The sequence below is a fragment of the Chiloscyllium plagiosum genome, chromosome 22 (genome assembly GCF_004010195.1).
Source record: "Chiloscyllium plagiosum isolate BGI_BamShark_2017 chromosome 22, ASM401019v2, whole genome shotgun sequence".
In the NCBI taxonomy this organism is placed as follows: Eukaryota; Metazoa; Chordata; class Chondrichthyes; order Orectolobiformes; family Hemiscylliidae; genus Chiloscyllium; species Chiloscyllium plagiosum.
The window spans coordinates 35,882,440-35,903,058 of NC_057731.1; the positions used below are offsets into that span (position 1 = coordinate 35,882,440).

A 20,619-nucleotide genomic window follows, 5' to 3' on the forward strand; every position below is an offset into this window, starting at 1 on the left:
TCTTGTAAACAGCTTCTACACTTTTTCTAATGCATTGAGCATCCTTCCTATAATGTGGTACCCATAACTGTACACAATACTGTATTCCAGTTGAGTCCAACAAAAGTTCTTGTATCTTATGCCCCTCTTAACTTATCATGCTTTCCACCTGTCCTGCCACTTTCAATGATCAATACATATATACCCAGAATATAATATTCTGTAGATATTTATCTGCTCTTTATTGAGAAAATAGCAAACCAAGTGGATATGGAAACAGATCAGCCTTTTCACCAGCCTGTTAAAAGTTTAGGCTCTGCTGATGTTGCTGTCATTTGAAAACACATAACTCCAATATTTGATATACAGGCAGTCCCTGTTACAAACTAGTTCTGATCTGGAATCTGTTTGCAAGTAAATTTGCACGCAATTCAGAACATAATGCAGGATAATATAAAGGAGCCGTTAGCAAGTACAGGAAATGTTCATCTATCAAAATTATATCCCTCTATAAGATCACATTCATAAGTTCAAGCTTTCACAAGTCAAACATTTGCAAATTGAGGGGCTCCCTTTATCTGTATCTGATGGTCAGTGCCAATTTCCTATTATTAGGAAGTATAGTCAATTTACCAAACGTGACTTCTGACTTTCCAACGGAAGAACTCCTCCTTTTCAAATTCATTTATATATGGTTCATAATCAAGCTCCTTGATGATATATATCCTGAAGATTACATTTAGTGTTGCCTCAACAGTAATAGAGATGAGTAATATTTATCAAAGTTAACAGTGCAGCATTTTTCTATTTGGCTCTGTAAGGAATGAGGTTTCCATTAATAGGTTCAGGTGGGTGCAATCTTGACTGAAGGTCAGTTGCTTTCTTTATCCCATCTTATGTACTTTTTGAGACTCAGTTTTCAGAAATAAATTTGTACCTTCTCTTGCAGGTCTAGACCAGGAGCCAATTCCTTGCTGTTCATTGTAATTCATTTTTTGTCACTCTAAGGTTAGCACAAGTCTCAGGAGAGGGAATCATTTTGCAGTGATGATATTCCGAGGAGTTTTGCTTCAATAACTGTACCCACTTTCTCAGTAAAGTCTTCACCTTGTCAAGTATTTCTTTTTTTAAAAACAAACTAAATTTACAACTATACAAGCATTAGTTGGGAATGTTTGCCATGTTGCATCAGCAATCAAGAAGTAATAGAGCTTGAAACTCAGTAAATTTAGAGATACCTTTTTGTGTATTTTGAAACGGCTTAAAAATTTTCTAATACTTAGATCTGAATGCTACAAGTTCATAAAGTTAAACAGCAATTCATCTGACCTGTTTACAATAGAAAAATAATTTGATGGGGCAGATACAGAGTTGCAATCTCCTTCCATGAGAAAATCCACCAGCTAGCAAAAGACAATTTCATACAAAATACGTTAGAAGAATTCTTTCTCCCACAAAACTTATGGAGAATGGGTCAATTAAAACTTTCAAATTGATAAGATTTTTTGTTCAAGGGCATCAAAGGAATTGAAAACAAAAACAATGGTGAATAGGTCTGTCGCAATTAATAACAAGCAGAATAAGATGAAGGGATTACAAAGTCTACTCCTCTTCAAATGTTTCCACTCAGAATTATCTGAAATACATGTTAGTCAGAGTGTCATGCAGCACTGGAATATACCCTTAGGTCCAACCACAGCATGTCAACCATAAACCCCAACTAAATTAGTCCTATCTGCAAGGGCTTGGCCCATATCTCTTCAAATATTTCTTATTCACATTCTTATCTAAATTTCTTTTAAGCGTTGTAACGGTACCTGTACCTACCACTTCCTCTGGAAGTTCATTCTACACAAAATAGTCACCTCTCACGTCGATTTTAAATCTTACTTCTCTCACATGAAAAATATGCCCCCTCGTCTTGAAATCATCCACCCAAAAGGAAAAGACACCTTCCTTTCACCTTATCTAAGCCCCTCATGATTTTATAAATCTCCGTAAATGTCACCCCTCAACCTCCCATGCTCCAATGAAAAATGACCCAGCCTATGTTTATAACTCAAACCCTCCATTCCTGGCAACATCCTGGTAAATCTTTTATGAAACTTCTCCAGCTTAATAACATCCTTCATATATGAGGACAATATACATTGTACTCCCAAAAAGGCCTCGCCAATGTCCTGATTAGAGTGGTGCTGGACAAGCACAGCAGGTCAAGCAGCATCTGAGGAGCAGGAAAAATCGATGTTTCGGTCAAAAGGCCTTCATCAGGAATGATTGCTGATGAAGGGCTTTTGCCCGAAACATCGATTTTTCCTGCTCCTCGGATGCTGCCTTACCTGCTGTACGTTTCCAGCACCACTCTAATCTTGACTCTAATCTCTAGCATCTGCAGTAACCCACTTCTGTCTCACCAACGTCCTGTACAACTTCCACATTCCTAATTCCCTTACTCAAAAGGTCCGAGCAGTGAAGGCAAGCATGCTAAACACCTTCTTAACCACCCTGTCTAAATGTGATGCAAATTCCCTAGATCTCTCTTCTGCAACACCACCCAGGGCCTACCACTAATTGTATATGCTGTGCCCTTGTTTGCTTTCCCAAAATGCAATACCTCGCATTTATCCAAATTAAACTCCATCTGCCCATTGACCCAAATGATCAAGATCTCTGTGATCTTAGATGACCTCCTTCACCGTCCCCTATATCACCAATTTTGGTGTCATCTGCAAATTTACTAACCATAATCAAACCTTTTTTATTTTCTTTAGCAGAAGGGGTCTTCTCCCAGCCCAGGCTCAGTGAAGAGGAGGCTTCCAGCCCAACATTGTAGTCTTGGCCTGGCACAGCATTCTCCCATTGTGGAGGCCTCTGCTTGGCATGACCATCTCCAGGTTTAGCAGTCTTGTCCCAGCTTGAGGGTCTCGTTGAAGATCTCCTCCAGCAGCAGCTTCCTGGTGTTCCACTGGCACTGGTGGTGATCTGGTCCAGTCCCTGCGTGGAGGCCTTGTATTCCAGTATGGTCTCCAGTTGTAGCAGCCTTGTCCCAGAGAGGTGATCTTGGCTTGACATGGCAGTCTCCAGGTGTGGTGGTCTTGTCCTGGTAGGGTCTCCTTTGACATCAGCTTTCAGGTATTCCAGCGTTCATCATCTTAATCAACTTCCCCTGAACTGAAACTGATCGGAGATGAACTTGTCTTAATTTTTACTTTTCTCTTCTCATCTTTGACTTCTGTCATTAATTTGGTGACTTACAAAAGTTTTCACTTTTTTTTGTAAAAATTGCATGTCACAGTAAATTGCTTTGCTATTCTCTAATCTCATCGGAATCATTTATATAACTGACAAAGAAAAATGGTCCCAGCACTGATCCCTGTTGAACACCAACTGGTCACAGGCCTCTAGTCTGAAAAACAAGCACTCTGTCTCCTACCATAAAGCCAATTTTGTATCCAATTGGCAAGCTCACCCAGAACCTCATGTGATGTAGCCTTACTAATTAGAGTACCATGCGGAACCTTGTCAAAGGCTTTGCTAAAGTCCATGTAAACAACGTTTACCATTCTGCCCTCAATCTTCTTGGTTACTTCCTCAAAAACCCAATCAGGTTTGAGACATGATGTCCCTTACACAAAACCATGCTATCATTCTTTACCTATCCAAATGCATATATTTTTTCATAATCACCAACAACTTCCCTACCACTGAAGTCAGACTCACAGGTCAAGAGCTCCCAGGTTTCTCCTTACTTTCCTTCTTAAACAATGCTCAACATTAGCCACTCGCCATTCATCTGGCACCTCAGCTGTAGTTAAAGAGGATATAAATATTTCTATAAGGGCACCGCAATTTCCTCCCTAACTTCCCACAACATCCAGGGATATGCTTGATCAAGTCCCGGAGATTTATCCACCTTTACATTTTATGAGACCCCCAGCATACCCTCTTCTGTAATGTGAGCTGTTTTCAAACTATCAATATTTATTTCCCTAAGTTTCTTAGCTTCAATTTTTTTATGCACAGTTAAAAAAAAACACAGTATTCACTTAGTATCTCACCCATCTCTTGAGGTTCAAAACAAAGACAATCTCGTTGATCTTTAAGGGGCCCTACTCTCTCATTGTTCTTCATGTATTGTAGAATCGCTTTGGATTATCCTTAACCTTATCTGCAAAGTCTCTCTCATATCTCTTCTTTGCCTTCCTAATCTCCCTCCTATGAATGCCCCTACAATTTTACATTGTTCAAGAGTGTTATGACACAGGATAAACCCTCTTGCTTAATTTGAAACCTGCAACACAGAAAAGATTTATCCTGTGCAGTAATCTGTAAAAATTCGAGTGGCCAAGATCTTTTTGAAGTAACAATTAACAACTTTAGTTCTTAAAGTATAAGAGAATAATTAACTAATAACTATGTACAAGTCTTTATTCTAACCTTTCTTTTACCTTCTTTTCTATAATACTAGTCCAATAAAACTCCCAATTAAGACTTACAAGACAACACTTATCTCAAAACCAGGCAGATTTTGGTCCTTCTATTCGATCTTCCTGTGTCTTCTTTTCTTCTTCTTAGGAATTTCTGCGTCACAGGTTACTGATTGAAAAGGTACCTTTTAAGAGACCTATTTTTCAGGCAATATGTTTACATGTTGGGCTTGGCAGTTCTCCTCCCAAATGTTCAATTTCCCTCCGGTCTTTTAGCCATTGTGTCATTGGCTTTTAAGATTGTCAATATACTTAATTCAAACTTATTTGGTATTTTTCGTGGTATAATTTAAACTGATTGGCCTAATTCTAATTTTTTTGTTGTTTCCAGGCAACAAGCTACTCCAGTAGCTGGAGTGCCTGTTATATTTTATCTTAGAGAACATTTGGTGCTGCCCACTGCTAGCTTATAACTCTTAAAAAGGCATAGTTCACCCATATCTTAATAACAGATTCATTTAATTCCAGTAGTATATATCTAATATATGATTCTTCTTTATTCTGGACTAGAACCTGAATATCTTTATTCATCCATTGATTCTTATTGCTACTGGCCTCATTCACTCCAGCAGGAACATAATGACTCTGAACTCTCATTATCACACTTTTGAAAGCTTTCCATTTGTCAGTAATCCCTTTACCTGCCAACAGTCTACTCCAATCAACTTTTGAAAATTCTTGTCTCATATCATTAAAATTTGCCTTACTCCAATTAACTTTTACAGAAGGCTTATCCTTTTCCATAAATATTTTGAAACTAATAGAATTAAAATCCAATTCCAAAATGTTACCCAATTAATACTTCAGTCACTTGCCCTGCCTTATTACCAAAGGGAAGGTCAAGTTTTGCTCCTTCTCTAGTAGGAACATTTACATATTGATAAAGAAAATATTCTTGAACACATTTAACAGATTCTTCGGCATCCAAACCTTTAACACTATGGCAGTCCCAGTCAATGTTTGGAAAATTAAAATCACCTACTATTACAATATTATTCTTACATAGATGAGATCTCCACAAATTTGTTCTTAATTTCCCGCTGACTATTGGGGGAGGTGCTACGATACAAATCCTATCAAGGTGATCGTTCCTTTATTTTGATTTCAACATGCACTTGCACTGGACGATTTTTCAGAAATATCCCCTCTAGTTACAGTAGTAATGTTTCTCAAACAAAAACAACACTTCTCTTTTGCCTCCCTTTCTATCCTCCCTGTAGCATCTGTAACTTCAAAACATTGAACTGCCAATTTTCTCCATCCCTCAGCCAAGCTTCTGTAATAGCTGTGACATCCCAGTCCCACATTCTCAAACATGCAGAGTTCATTAGCCTTACCTGTAAGGCCTTTTGATTCACCCTGTAAAGCCTTAATCTTTTCCCCAACTATACCATTCCTATCAATGTGTACAATCACAACTGGCTTCCCTCTCTCCCTTTTGACAACCTGTATCAAATGTTTTGAGACATCCTTAATCCTGGCATCAGGAAAGCAACAGACTAGATTCATGCTCACTGCGACAGAATCTCCTGTCTGTGACCCTGACAGGAGAGTCCCTTATAACAATTATTCTTGGAAATTTTGTCAAACCCTGCCAAATATAACATTCATCCTTAGTGCCCAAGATATGGCTGCATCTTCTACTTTTCCTCTGAGAGATCATTAAATATTAAAGAATATTCTGATTCTTTGATCCTTAGAATAGTTGGTAATGTATTACATCAAAAAGCGCCCTACATAACATTACTGTGTAGACTGTTTAGATACCAATTAAAATATAAAATGCAGTGCTTTCTTTGAATTATCCTTTGTTTTAAATACACTATTCCTGATGGAGAACAGTGGGGGCTCCAAAAATATGGTGGCTTAATGACCTTTATTAGAATTTCAATGGAGTTTCAGAAGATGTTCTTTCGACCTGCCTTAAACAAATTGCACTTATCCAAGAAATTATACAGAACACTCATTCTATATTAGTTACTACAGATATAGAGCCTGTATAAACTTAAGAGCATCCATATAACTCAAAAAAGGTTAAATAACTCTCACCTCGGTTTAGCACACATGGGCAGAAAATTATGCAGTTTTTCACACTTTTCCATTTCTACTTCATAAAGGTTGAGCAAGAAAATATTTTATTTGTAAAGAGCAATAAAATGTAAACAGTGGTCATCTAAAAATACAAAAGGAGATTCATCACCCTCAAGCAATAACAACTGGCATAGTTATCATTTGGAAAAATGGAACTTCATATTTAGCAGTTTACATGGGGAAGAAAAACCCATCAGATCACAATTTTCTAAACAAGGAATGTATCAGAGGCTGAGGGGTGACCTTATAAATGTTTATAAAATCATAAGGGTCATGAATAGGGTGACTAGACAAGGTCTTTTTCCTAGGATGGGGGGAGTCCAAAGAAGAGGTTTAAAGGTCAGAGAGAAAAGATTTAAAAGGGACCTAAGGGGCAACTTTTTCACGCAGAGGATGGTGTGTATACAAAATTAGCTGCCTGAGGAAGTGTTGGAGGCTAGTACAATTACAACATTTAAAAAGACATTTGGATGGGTACATAAGTAGGAAGGATTGAGGGGGATATAGGCTAAATGCTGACAAATGGGACTATAATAATTTAGGAGATCTGGTTGGTATGGATGAGTTGGACCGATGTGTCTGTTTCAGTGCTGTACAACTCTATGATTCGAAGTTGAAATATATTAATATTAGCATCAACCAATTGACTACAGTATAATACAGCAGGATAAAACTTCACTTGCACACAAATTCTAAAAAATAAACAACCATGCCAGAACCAAAAATGATTTATAGCATTGGAATTCAAGTGCTTTAACTGAAGTAAGGCAATTGGTCAGTTCTTCTGTACATCGTAAGCAATCTTTGTGATAGCCACTGCTGAGCCTCAATATCCTGGGGACTGATTTATGTTACTCTGCAGCTGAAAAATTGAAGCTTCTTCTTAAAAAATAAACTATCAATTCGTTCAAAGGGAACGATGTTAGTACTGTTACTTCTCATTTTTAATCTTTTGAATTGAAAAGACAGGATGATCAGCTACCAGTATCAACTGACTTCCTCAATATTTCTGGTCACACAGTGATGTTAAATTTTTATTTAGTATATTTAAAAGTAAATCACATATTCCTCTACATATTTTGCTCTTAATCACAAGTTATGTCAGAAGCATTAATCAAGCACATGCTCTTGTATAGTAGCGGTTATGACAATACTATGGTTTTAAGAGATGTATTTTGTCCTTTTTTTTTAAAAAGAGAGATTTTGAGCCTTAGGTTGCAAACTCTATTCGAAGCAATACAGTACAGCTTGACACACCTTGGGGGCTTTTTTTTTTGTAAAATATTGGACAATAGAAGCAGCATGAATGGGTGGATTTAGGCTCCCAGAGAACCAGTGCTTTAGTTTGGCTTTCAGTAGTTCTTGGAGGTTTGAAGATGGCTGTGGAAGCTGTTACATCTCCTTGGCAACAGCAAAAAGTTAGAGTTCTCGCTTTCTACCAGAATCATCTCTCTCTACTGCTCGCATCACATGTGAGACAATCTGTTTTAATGCCTTTGCCAAGAGTGTGTTTATTGGATGTTACTATATTGGAACAGTTGCTGGTTTGTAGTTAAAAAACTATTATTCTGTTAAGTTGTACAACAGAGTTAAAGTTATCCCAATTCTTCTTTCTTTTGTTTGTATTTTAACTCTAAGGTAAGAATCAAGTGTGTTTTGCTTAAAGCCGAGCAATGTAACCAATCGAATTATATCAGAAACACAGCATCTTGCACTTGTATTTAAGAAAGATAAAAGTTAGCCTAAATCCTATTGCCTCGATATTTGAGAGGGGATTTAGTCTGGTCCACAACACAGGTGCACTACTTCATCTTCAAAATTGCAATTTTTTTGAGTTCATTTGTTTCTTTTGATATTACTATTTGAGAGGGACAGTTGCCATTTTTTGGAAAGAAAAGAACAGGAAGAGGAAAAGAGACAGCAATGTATACACATGCTCAGTCATGGAGTCATAGAGTCAGAGAGATGTACAGCACGGAAACAGACCCTTCAGTTCAACTCATCCATGCTAAGCAGATACCCGAATCTAATCTAGTCCCATTTGCCAGCACTTGACCCATTTCCCTCTAAACCCTTACTAACATACCCATGCAGAGGCCTTTTAAATGTTGCAATTGTGCCGTCTTTCACCACTTCCTCTTGCAGCTCATTCCATGCAAGCACCACCCTCTGCGTAAAAAGGTTGTCCTTTAGGTCTCTTTTATATGTTTCCCCTCTCACCCTAAACCTATGCCGTCTAGTTCTGGACTCCCCTACCCCAGGGAAAAGATCTTGTTTATTTATCCGACACATCCCCCTCATGATTTTAATAAACCTCCATAACCTCCTTAGCCTCCAACCCTCCAGGGAAAACAGCCCCAGCCTATTCAGCCTCTCCCTAGATGTCAAATCTTCCAACCCTGGCAACATCCTTGTAAATCTTTGTTGAACCCTCTCAGGTTTCACAACATCCTTCTGATATGAAGGAGACAAAAACTGCAGGCAATATTCCAAAAGTGGCTGAACCAATGTCCTGTATAGCCGCAACATGACATCCCAACTCCGATACTCAATGTTTTGACCAATAAAGGAAAGCATACCAAACACCTTTTTCACTATCCTATCTACCTGTGACTCTGCTTTCAAGGAACTATGAACCTGCACTCCAAGATCTCTTTGTTCAGCAACGCTCCCTAGGACCTTACCATTTAATGTGCAAGTCCTGCTCTGATTTGCTTTTCCAAAATGCAGCACCTGGCATTTATCAAAATTAAACTCTATCTGCATCTCCTCAGTCCATTGGCCTATCTGATTGAGATCCTGTTGTAAACTGAGGTAACCTTCTTCACTGTCCACTACACCTCCAATTTTGGTGTCATCTGCAAACTTACTAACTCTACCTCTGATGCTCACATCCAAATCATTTATATCAATGACGAAAAGTAGTGGACACGGTACCGATCCTTGTGGCACACCACTGGTCACAGGCCTCCAGTCTGAAAAACAATCCTCAACCACCATACTCTGTTTTCTACCTTCATGCTAGTTCTGTATCCAAACGGTTAGTTCTCATTGTATTCCAAGAGATTTAACCTTGTTAACCAGTCTACCATGGAGAACCTTGTCGAACGCCTTACTGAAGGCTACATAGATCACATCTACCACTCTGCCCTCATCAATCCTCTTTGTTATTTCTTCAAAAAACTCAATCAAGTTCATGAGACATGATTTCCCATGCACAAAGCTGACTATCCCTAATCAGTTCTGCCTTTCTAAATACATGTAAATCCTGTCCCTTAGGATTCCCTCCAACAACATGCCCACCACCGATGTCAGGCTCACTGGTCTATAGTTGCCTGGCTTTCCTTACCACCTTTCCTAAATAGTGGCACCACGTTAGCCACTTCCAGTCTTCCTGCACCTCATCTGTGACTATCGATGATACTGATATCTAAGCAAAGGGCCCAGCAATCACTTCCCAGCTTCCCACAGAATTCAGGTGCACTTAATCAGGTCTTGGGGATTTATCCACTTTTATCCATTTCAAAACATCCAGCACTCCCTCCTCTGTAATCTGGACATTTTCCAAGATCTCATCATCTATTTCCCCACATTCTATATCTTCCACGTCCTTCTCCACAGTAAACATTGATGCAAAATACTCATTTAGTATCGCCCCATCTGCTGCTGCTCCTGCACAAAGGCAGCCTTGCTGATCTTTGAGGGGCTCGATTCTCTCCCTAGTCATCCTTTTGCCCTTAATATATTTAAGGAGTCCCTTTGGATTCCCCTTACCCGTATTTGCCAAAGCTATGTCATGTTCCCTTTTTTGCCCTCCTGATTTCTCTCAAGTAATACTTTAAGGATTCACTAGATCTATACTGTCCGTACCTGACATATGCTTCCTTCTTTTCTTAACAAAAATCTCAATTTCTCTAGTCACCCAGCATTCCCTACACCTACCAGCCTTTCTTTTCAACCTAACAGGAACATACTTTCTCTGTACTCTCGTTATCTCAATTCTGAAGGCTTCCCATTTTCCAGCCGTCCCTTTACCTGTGGACATCTGCCCCCAATCAGCTTTTGAAAGTTTTTGCCTAATACTGTCAAAATTTGCCTTTCTCCAATTTAGAACTTCAACTTTTAGATCTGGTCTATCCTTTTCCATCACTATTTTAAAACAAATAGAATTATGGTTGCCAGCCCCAAAATGCTCCCCCACTGACACCTCAGTCACCTGCCCCGCCTTATTTCCTAAGAGTAGGTCAAGTTTTGCACCTTCTCTAGTCGGTACAATGCATACTGAATCAGAAAATTTTCTTGTACATACTAAACAAATTCCTCTCCATTTAAACCCTTCACACTATGGCAGTCCAGTCTATGCTTGGAAAGTTAAAATCTCCTACCATAACCAGCCTATTATTCTTACAGATAACTGAAACCTCCTCACAAATTTGTTTCTGAACTTCCCTCTGACTATTAGGGGATCTATTATACAATCCCAATAAGGTGATCATCCCTTTCTTATTTCTCAATTCTACCGAAATAACTTCCTTGGATATATTTCCAGGAATATCCTCCCTGAGTACAGCTGTAATGCTATCCCTCATCAAAACCGCCACTGCCCCTCCTCTCTCATCCCCCTTTCTATCTTTCCTCTACCTTTGTATCCTGGAAAAAATCCATCCCTATCCTGTCCATCCCTGAGCCACATTTCCGTAATTGCTATGATATCCCAGTCCTATGTTCCTAACCATGCCCTGACTTCATCTGCCTTCCCTGTTAGGCCTCTTGCATTGAAGTCAATGCTGTTTAATTTATCTGACCTACATTTTTCTCTGCTTTGTCCCTGCCTGTCCTGACTGCCATTTCCCAACTGTATCAGTGTCAGACTGATCTCTTTCCTCACTATTTCCCTGTGTCCCCACCAACCGCCCCCTTCTCCCCTGCACCAGCTCCTCAGCTATGCATTGATCTGCTCTATTGTCCTCTTCCCACCCTCACTTGCTCGTAGCCCTGGGAGTAATCCAGATATTACTACCCCCAAGGACCTCCTTTTTAAATTCCTGCCTAACCTCCTACATTCTCCCTTCAGAGTCTCATCCTTTTCCCTTCCTAATTCGTTTGTTCCAATATGTATAATGGCCCCCAGCTGGTCCCTCTCCCCTTGGAGAACATTCTGCATCCTCAGATATCCTTGATCCTGGCACCAGGGAGGCAACACACCATTTTGATTTTTTGCTGTTGGCCACAGAAATGTCTGTCTCTGCCTCTGACGAGACAGTCCCCTATCACAATCAATCACTTGGAACCCAAAAATTAGAGCCAGTCTCGGTACCAGAAACTTGGCTGTTCGTGCTACATTCCCCTGAAGGTCCATCACCCCTGACATTTTCCAAACAGCAAACTTTTTCAAATGGGGACAGACACAAAAGACTCCTGCACTATCTGCCTACCCCTCCTACCTTCCCTGGAGTTAACTATTTACCTAACTATGTGTGGTGTTCCTCCCTTCCTACAACTGCCATCCATCACACCTCTTAGCACTTATAAATTCCTCATTATCTTTAACTGCTGCTCCAAATGATCCATGTCACTGAGTCATAGGTTGAGGAGTTCAAGGTAGAGACACAAAAAGGGCCGAAACTCTCAAAAATATGCCTGGGGTTAGAAGAGATTATATAATTTTAAATATCTCAAACCCACTACTTGGTCCTCCCACTAAGATGCCCTTGAGTGTTTGGGAGAAGTAGGAGAACGAGTAAGTAGACAACCTGTCATCACAAGGTTCATTGTACACTCGGGTATTTTAATCTACAAAAGGAATAGGAGCAGCGCTAGTCGTAGGGCCTTTCAAACCTGTTTCATCATTCCATATGGACATGGTTCATCATCTGTCCAAACTCCACTTTCCTGCCGACTGGTCATGTGTTAATTCCTCGAGAGACCAAGTTTTATTTCATGACGGAGCATCCATAACACTCTGGGGTAGAGAATTCCAAACTTGTACAACCCTTTGAGTGAAATAATTTCTGATCTCTGTCCGAAATGATCTGTCTCTTATCCTGAGACTAATCCGCATGTTTTATTCACTGACTAGCAGAAATAATTTAAGATCTACCCCATCCAACCCTTTCAGAAGAAAATTTCAGTGACCTTCTTTTAACAATGGTTGGACAGATGTGCCAGATCTCAGGAAGAGCCAAAGAACTGAAGTGAAGTTGGGTAGCTTTGCAAAGACAGGTATGTAGCACTGACTTACGTGTACCTGCAGCCTGCTCCAGAGTGGATATTGAGCTTGTCAATCACACTAATCTCTCAGTGGAGAGAATTTGTCAAACCAAAAATAGGCACAAAGTAGAATTAAAACTCTAGAAACTATACTCCCTGTCATAATCCACCCATTGCTGTCAAGAGTCAGGTCAGAGTCAGATATAGGAACAACAACAACACAAAGTATGTGAGAGGTAAACAGAGAGCAAAATAAACTTCTATTGAAAAACAACAAATCACAGGAGTGACAATGAACCCTAAACTTTCTTTGCAAAAAGCCTCACCTTAAACCAGATTTGAAAGAAAAATATCTAAAAATTGCAAAGCATTGAACTGCAGTGTTGAGTTTTCAAACAAATTCACTGCTTTCAGTTGAAACATGACTCCAATTTCTACAACAGAAATGACTGTTCTTCAATATCTAAACTGTACAACTGTCATGAAATTTTTCTGCAAACAAAATCAAGTATCTGGGAAGAAACTACTACTCACCATAATGACTGCTTTAAAACAACAAAGTGATCCAGATACAAACGGCATCTGCAATTGGATCTCAAAGAATCACATTGGATTCAAATGTTAACTGTTTCTCTCTCTACAGATGTTGCTAAACCAGATTTCCTCAATCATTTTGTTACTATTAGGGAACTGGGATTGACACTCAATTGATCTTTTGTTGAGTGAATGACGATAATTTTCACTGGCACCTTGAATCAACTCACCTGGTTTTCTTTCGGATTTCCTCTACCAGCTGTTTAATATGGTCCTCCATAAATTCAATTTTTTCATTTTTACGTGCGTGAGCTTTTTGCAGTCGCACAATACGTTCTATCAGTAAAGTCTTGTCCACTTCAGGGAAACTGTCGGCCTGCACAATACAACCAGCATTTTCCGGAGATCGCTCTTCTTTATTGCACCGAGCATCAAGAGAACCTGGAAGACAATACAAAAGATGATTTCTGGAGCAGATAGAAAATAATGCATATGCATTTACTTAAACATTAGGAATATAATACCTTGGGCTCAGAAAATGAATGCTTAATTTCTGATAGGAAAATGTTATGAAAAGGGGTTTTCTTTTACTGCAAGGAACTCAATAAATTCAGCAACTGAACACTTTCTAAGCTGGGTTCAAGAAACTACTCTTAATACAATGTTTCGTTCTTTTAAAAAAAAGACTTTTCTCAATGAATGGTGGATAACTGAATTTTCTCATCAAATAATCATATGATAAACACTTGCAAAGGCTAGCACATTGGAGGTACTAATTTGTACCAGTTACTAAGGCCAGGAGCATAAAAATCATTTCTAGTCATTATTCTGCAACATTTGTTTCAAACAAGTTATGCCCATTTTAAAATGCACATTTTTCACTAATGTGGGTGTTGTGCCCCATTCTCATTTGAATGGTCAGATAACCAACTCTGATTACAATAGAATCTTGATGAAAGGTGTGGAAAAGAAACCTGAAAGGAACCCACTTGTTTTTATTCTAACACATTGTGGAAAATTTCTCAGTTTGTGTTGAACAGACCTCACAACAACTCAGCATGTGAAGTATCAGTTACAGTTATAAACACTGAGTTTTCAAAACTGCTATCCTATCACTACTGCATCTCAACTAACCCTGGCAAATTCAATAACTTTGCCAAGACAATTCCCCATTAACAATTCTAAACATCAGTGACAATTTTGCTGTCAATAATGAAGGAAAAGCACTTGTTGGTCAGCTTACAGAGTGTTCATCTCATGGTGAGTGGCTGGCTACATTTTTAGGAGTTTTTGGGCACAGACTGGTTTAGACCCAACATCTGATCCAGTATGTGTAACCTGCAGAGCTTCTGCAAGCGGGTCAAAAAAACACCAGCAAGGCTATTCGCTCAGTTTGAAGAATCCCCACTGAGACAAAGCCCATTATTTTTCTTTTGATAAACCCCCTCCCACTTCCCAAGTATAGAGATGCGTGTGTGAAGATGTCAATTAACACACCATCCTCACCAGTCAGATAACTCACTGGATTGCCTGCCAATCAGTACACATGGAGGAGACAGGCAGAGCAAGGGAGAATATCTCACTCTATCATAGGTCTTGGTACTTGCAACCTGGGTCAATAGAGACTGTGAATCAATACAAAGCCAGCAGTTCCTGGTCCTGAAGTCCGCCAATTGACATTTATTCCTTGAAGGATCCAGCAATGGGAAAGTTTTCACTTCTCACAGGGTTTGACTTGTTGGAGATTGGGACTGTGTGCATGTGTGTGTGCAAATGCGCGTATACGCACGTGTAATAGGTCAGCTTTCAGAAGCCAGCCCATTGCCCATCACCCATGCCTCAGATTGCATTCAGACTTCAAACACAGTAGGCAAGTTTCCTGGTTTTCCAGGAAGCAAGCTTAACAATTTCTCTCAGCAGCTGAGGAGAGAAATGATAGGGGAAATGGTGGGTTGAGGCCTTGATGTGGTCAGTGGGGGGAGAGTGAGTGAGCGAACGAGAGTGATATGAGACAGACATCGACTATGTGTGTTTTTACTGTTGTTGAAACTTGACGTTAACAAAACATTTCATCTTAATTTCTCATTGAACCCCAAGCTAGTTAGGTAAAAGTTTGATGATGCTTTCATGGTTTTTTTATCCTCCTAGTGTTAAGATAATAAAACTTCATCAATATTTGTTAACAACTATATTTATATTAAGTAATGTGTATTTACTTTTTCTTTTACCTGATGAACTTGAACGACTTCCCATGCTGCTGGCCTCTTTGCTGTCATAACTGCCATTATCTATTTGCTCTAACCGCCGTCGTGCTGGAAGAAATCCACAATGAGTTAAAATTACGTTGGTGTAACCGTAGACCAGAATTTCAGAAAACAGTGAAAATCTGATCAACTCTGGAAATAATTGCAGTATTGCAAATCAAAACCATAACACTTCTCCAATTTCCACCTACCTTGCTGAAGCTGTTTTGTGAGGTCTTTAATGTTACTCGCTTTCTTTCGTTTCTGCGTGACAAGCTCATCTTTAAGTTCTTCCACTTGTAAATTCAATTTACTCACTTCTTTCCGTTCAGAGATCACCTCATTCTGCAGAGCTTTCACATCTTGCTGACGCAGTTCCTGTTCTTTCTGTAATCTGTCCATCTGTGTACAAATAAAAGTCCATATATCGAATGACACTGAGCTATACATTTGAGTGCACATTTCAAATATCAATTCAAAATGTTTCAAAACATTGCAGTATTTATTGGATTTTACAATGCCAAAATGAAAAAAATTACCACCTATTGAACCCAAACACATAAAACATCACTTTTTTTCAATAATATTAAATTAGCTTAGAAACTAAGTGCATAGTTTACTCCATGCAGTTTCCTGGGAGAATTGTATACACGGAGTGAATAGAAATTTACCTAAAAAAAATGGATTTATGCCTATGGATTGGAAAACTGTAAACTATTAAAACATTGAGAGATTAGAACCTAAAGCAGCCCTTTAATATGGAATGGTAGTTAGGACGCAGGTAAGGATAAAAACAAACAGTCATTGTCCAATTGACAGGATTCACCAACTGGTGCTCCCTATGTGACTGTACAAAGGCACTGGTTTCTCACCAAACAGGTCATTCTGCACTTCCTGTCTATGCCAGCTCTTTGAAAGAGTACCCAATTAGTCCCTCTCAGTTGTGCTTACTCTTAGCTTGACTAATCTGAAATTTATTATTAAATCTGTTTGCATCACTTAAACAGAAGAACATTTCAGATCGTAACTCACCACGCAAGATTTTTTTGTGTGTTGCATCGGACTCTTACCAATGCCCTTAAATCTGTATCCTCTGATTGTTGATCAGTCCAGCATGAAAACAGTTACACCTCAACCTATTTTGTCAAAATCTCAAATTTGAGCTGCTCTTTGAAAGCACTACCTAATCTTCTATAAAGAAGAACTTGATGTTGAATTTACATTTTATGCATTAAGCTGGGGGAAAGACAGGTTCTCGTTTTATTTTGTAGATTTGCCTTGTGAGCTTAGTGCCAAGAATGGAGGCCTGTTTGTTTACATGCATTTTTAATTAAGATTTACAATTCTTGAAGAGAACAGGGATAGAAGTTCAGTGCATTTTTGAAAAGGAAAGTTGCCCAGTGACAGGTTGAGTAACACATAGAAGAAAATCTAGAAAGTAGTCAGCAAATATCGTGTGCACCAGAGAACATATACAGGAATTTTAAACTTTCTCGTAAAAGATCCTGCAAGATTGCTGAAAAAAAAATTTTAAACGGAATTCATTGGTTTGCTCTGATATAGACTGTAGCTCAGCCATTTTCAGGTGCTTCATTAATGACCTTCGCTCCATTATAGTTCAGGAGTGGGGATATTTACTGACGATTACACAATGTTCAGCAGAATTTGTGACCCCTCAAATATTTAAGCAGTTCATGTCCAAATGCAGCAAGACTTGGCTTGAGCGGACAAATGGCAAGTAACATTCATGCCACACAAGTGACCACTTTTATCAAGTGACAAACTAACCATTCCTCATGACATTCAATGGCATTACAATCACTGACATCCTGGGAGTTACAATTGACCATAAATCAAAATGGACTAGCCACAAAGCATGTGACTACAAGAGCAGGTCATAGGCTAGGAACCGTGTGGTGAGTAAATCTGCTCCTAATTCCACAAAGCAAATATCACCACTATTTACAAGGCACAGGTCAGGAATGTGATGAAATATGCCCCATTTGCCTGGATGGGTGTAGCTCCAACAACACTCTAAGCTTTCCACCATCCAGGAGGAAAGTAGCCCATTTGATTAGCATCACATCCATAAACATTTACTCCCTCTTGCACCAATGTTCAGTAGCAGTAGTGTGTACTATCTGCAAGATGCACTGCAGAAATTCGGCAAAGATCTCAACACTTGGCTCTATGTAACAGAAGTCTTTAATCTCTGGTACAATTCCAATAAAGCTCCTCCAAGGCTACGGCATTAAGTTGGATACTCAGAACTGACGACACTAATAACCAGTTTTTTATAAATGTTTGCAAATACTTGCTTGCTTTTTTACCACAGTTCATAGAGAGCCAAGGATCCTTCATACCTTGTTAACAGCCTTTTCAACAGTCCTTCACATTTAGAGATTTATGAACCTACATCTGCCAATCTCTTGTAACTAGTGTACAGAGTCAATTGTTACGTTCAAACTATTAAGTTTAATTAATAAAGGTAAAGGGGGATGAGGAATATGGAATTAGGTCAAAGTTAACCACGATTGCAATGAGTTGTGCAATGGGTACAGGGCTACTCATATTTAGGAAGCTTCTTTAGGTATATGTGAAGAGAAAAATAATAACACAGACAAATGCAGGTCTCCTACATGAAGGATCTTTGGGAACATTATAATGGGGAAACAAAGAGATGGCAGACCAAATTATATACATACTTTGGTTCGGTCTTCACAAAAGAGGGGACAGATAACATCCCAAAAGGATTAGCAACACAGGATCTAGGGAGGGGGAGTACCTGAAGAATGAGGGGAGATCAATTAGAGATACAAAAGATGTCAAAGGGGAGTGACAAAGTAGAAAAAAAAAGGAAGTTTCTGCACGTGGGGCAATCTAGAACACAAGGTCTAGATTTAGGATACAAGATAGCCGATGTTAAACAGATTAGGAAAATTACTTCTTTCAAATGGGTCATGAATCTGTGGAATTCACAACTCTGACAACAGTGGGTGTTAGAACACTGAGATAGCAAGATTTTTAATTAGCAATGGATCAAAGGGTCATGGCGGGTGGGCAGAAAAGCAGAGTTGAGATCTTATAAAATTGGCAGCAGGTTGAGCGACTGAACTGCCTACTCCTGCTCCTAGTTCTTATGTTCTTATGAAGGAAATCAGAACCAATAGGGAAAAAGTGTTGGGGAAATGGAAATTGATAGGATGAAAGACCGATGAATCCCCACACTTTGATAATCTGCAGCCCAGAGTACTTACGGAAGTGGCATTTGAAAAAATGAATGCATTGGTGGACACCGTACACAATCTTATAGACTCTGGAACAGTTTCTATTGATTAGAGGATTGTTAATGTAACACCACTATTTAAAAAGCAGGTTGAGAGAAAACAGATCATTTAGCTTAACGTTGGTAGTGGAGAAGAGGTAGGTCCATTATAAAAGATTTAACAGCAGACTTCTTGGAAAACAGTGACAGATCACTCAAAGCTAGCATGGATTTACAAAAATGAAATCAAGTTTGACAAATCTACTGAAATCTGAAATTTTTCATGGATTTAGAAAACTAGTAGAGTTGATAAGGATAAGTCAGTGAATGCAATTTACTTGGACTTCCAGAACGCTTTCATAAAATCCCACATAAGAGATTGGTATGTAAAATTGAAATGTATGTAATTGAGAATAATGTACTGACATGGATAGAGACTTTAGATTAGATGAGATTAGATTACATTACAGTGTGGAAACAGGCCCTTCAGCCCAACAAGTCCACACCGACCCGCCGAAGCGCAACTCACCCATACCCTTACATTTACCCCTTACCTAACACTATGGGCAATTTAGCATGGCCAATTCACCTGACCTGCACATCTTTGGACTGTGGGAGGAAACCAGAGCACCCGGAGGAAACCCACGCAGACACGGGGAGAACATGCAGACTCCACACAGTTAGTCGCCTGAGGTGGGAATTGAACCCGGGTCTCAGGCGCTGTGAGGCAGAGTGCTAACCACTATGCCACCGTGCCGCCCATGTGGCTGACAACCAGGAAACAAAAAGTGGGAATAAACAGGTTTTGTTTTAAACCAACAAGTGGCAGGAAGTGACTAGTGGAGTCTCGTAGGGATCAACTAGGAGAAAGTGAGGACTGCAGATGCTGGAGACCAGAGTTGAAAAATGAGTTGGCACACCAGCCTCATTCCTGAAGAAGGGCTTATGCCCGAAACGTCGATTCTCCTGCTCCTCGGATGCTGCCTGGCCTGCTGTGTTTTTCCAGCACCACATTTTTCATCTCTTAGGCATCAGTCTTTTGAACCACTACATATATTAATAATTTAGACGAGGGGACTAATGTAATATCTCCAAGCTTATAGACAAAGTTGGGTGGGAAAGTGAGCTGTAAGGAGGATGCAGAGATACGTCAATGCAATTTGGACGAGTTGTGGGAGTGGTAAAATACATTGCAGACAAAGTACAACGTAGACAGATATGAAGTTATCCACTTTGATAACAAACGGAGGAAGGCAGCTTGAGAGATCACAGCTTGAATATTCAGTGCAACTTTGGTTTTCTTTGGTTTTCTTCTGCCAGTGGAGGGAGTGCTCTGAAGATGGACCAGACTGATTCCTGGATGGTAGAATTGACATATGAAGCACACTGGATTGGGTTAACACTATATTTACGAATGAGGGGCATCTCACAGAAACCTAAAATGTTCTAATAGGACTAGACAAGAGAAGGACAGAAAGTTGGCCTTTCCAACTTCATACTAACCATTTTTGCTTTAACTTTGAATGATATTGCATTAATGTTAATTTTTTCATATTTTAATATAGATTAGTGTCTATTAAGAAATAAAACAAACTGTACTAAAAATCTCTTGTGGCCAAACTTTCCTCATTTTAAAATATACTTAATTTATTTTATCATATTTGTGAAGTGATGAGCTTCACACATTTGTCAATTAACTATTTTCAGACATTTCAAAGTATACCAAAGTTTAGCAACTACCTGCCTTTCCCTGAACATAAATAACTAACTGATTTCTGTTAAATGCAAAATATTCTATTACAAAACAACA

The 20,619-nt window shown here is 39.2% G+C and overlaps 1 protein-coding gene across 6 annotated transcripts in view; it reads right to left on the reverse strand.

Annotated features, from left to right (window-relative positions):
* The window catches only part of ccdc186 (coiled-coil domain-containing protein 186), a 121,233-nt gene that overhangs the window by 20,113 nt on the left and 80,501 nt on the right, over positions 1-20,619 (reverse strand). For 4 of the 6 annotated variants that reach the window (XM_043712785.1, XM_043712787.1, XM_043712791.1 and 1 more), the window contains 3 exons: positions 15,757-15,946; positions 15,518-15,613; positions 13,532-13,742 (listed from right to left, as the gene is read on the reverse strand). In XM_043712785.1, the coding sequence (XP_043568720.1) occupies positions 13,532-13,742; positions 15,518-15,613; positions 15,757-15,946 (497 nt within the window). The remainder of the gene's footprint in view (positions 1-13,531; positions 13,743-15,517; positions 15,614-15,756; positions 15,947-20,619) is intronic. The other 2 variants (XM_043712789.1, XM_043712786.1) reach the window with 1 other exon arrangement.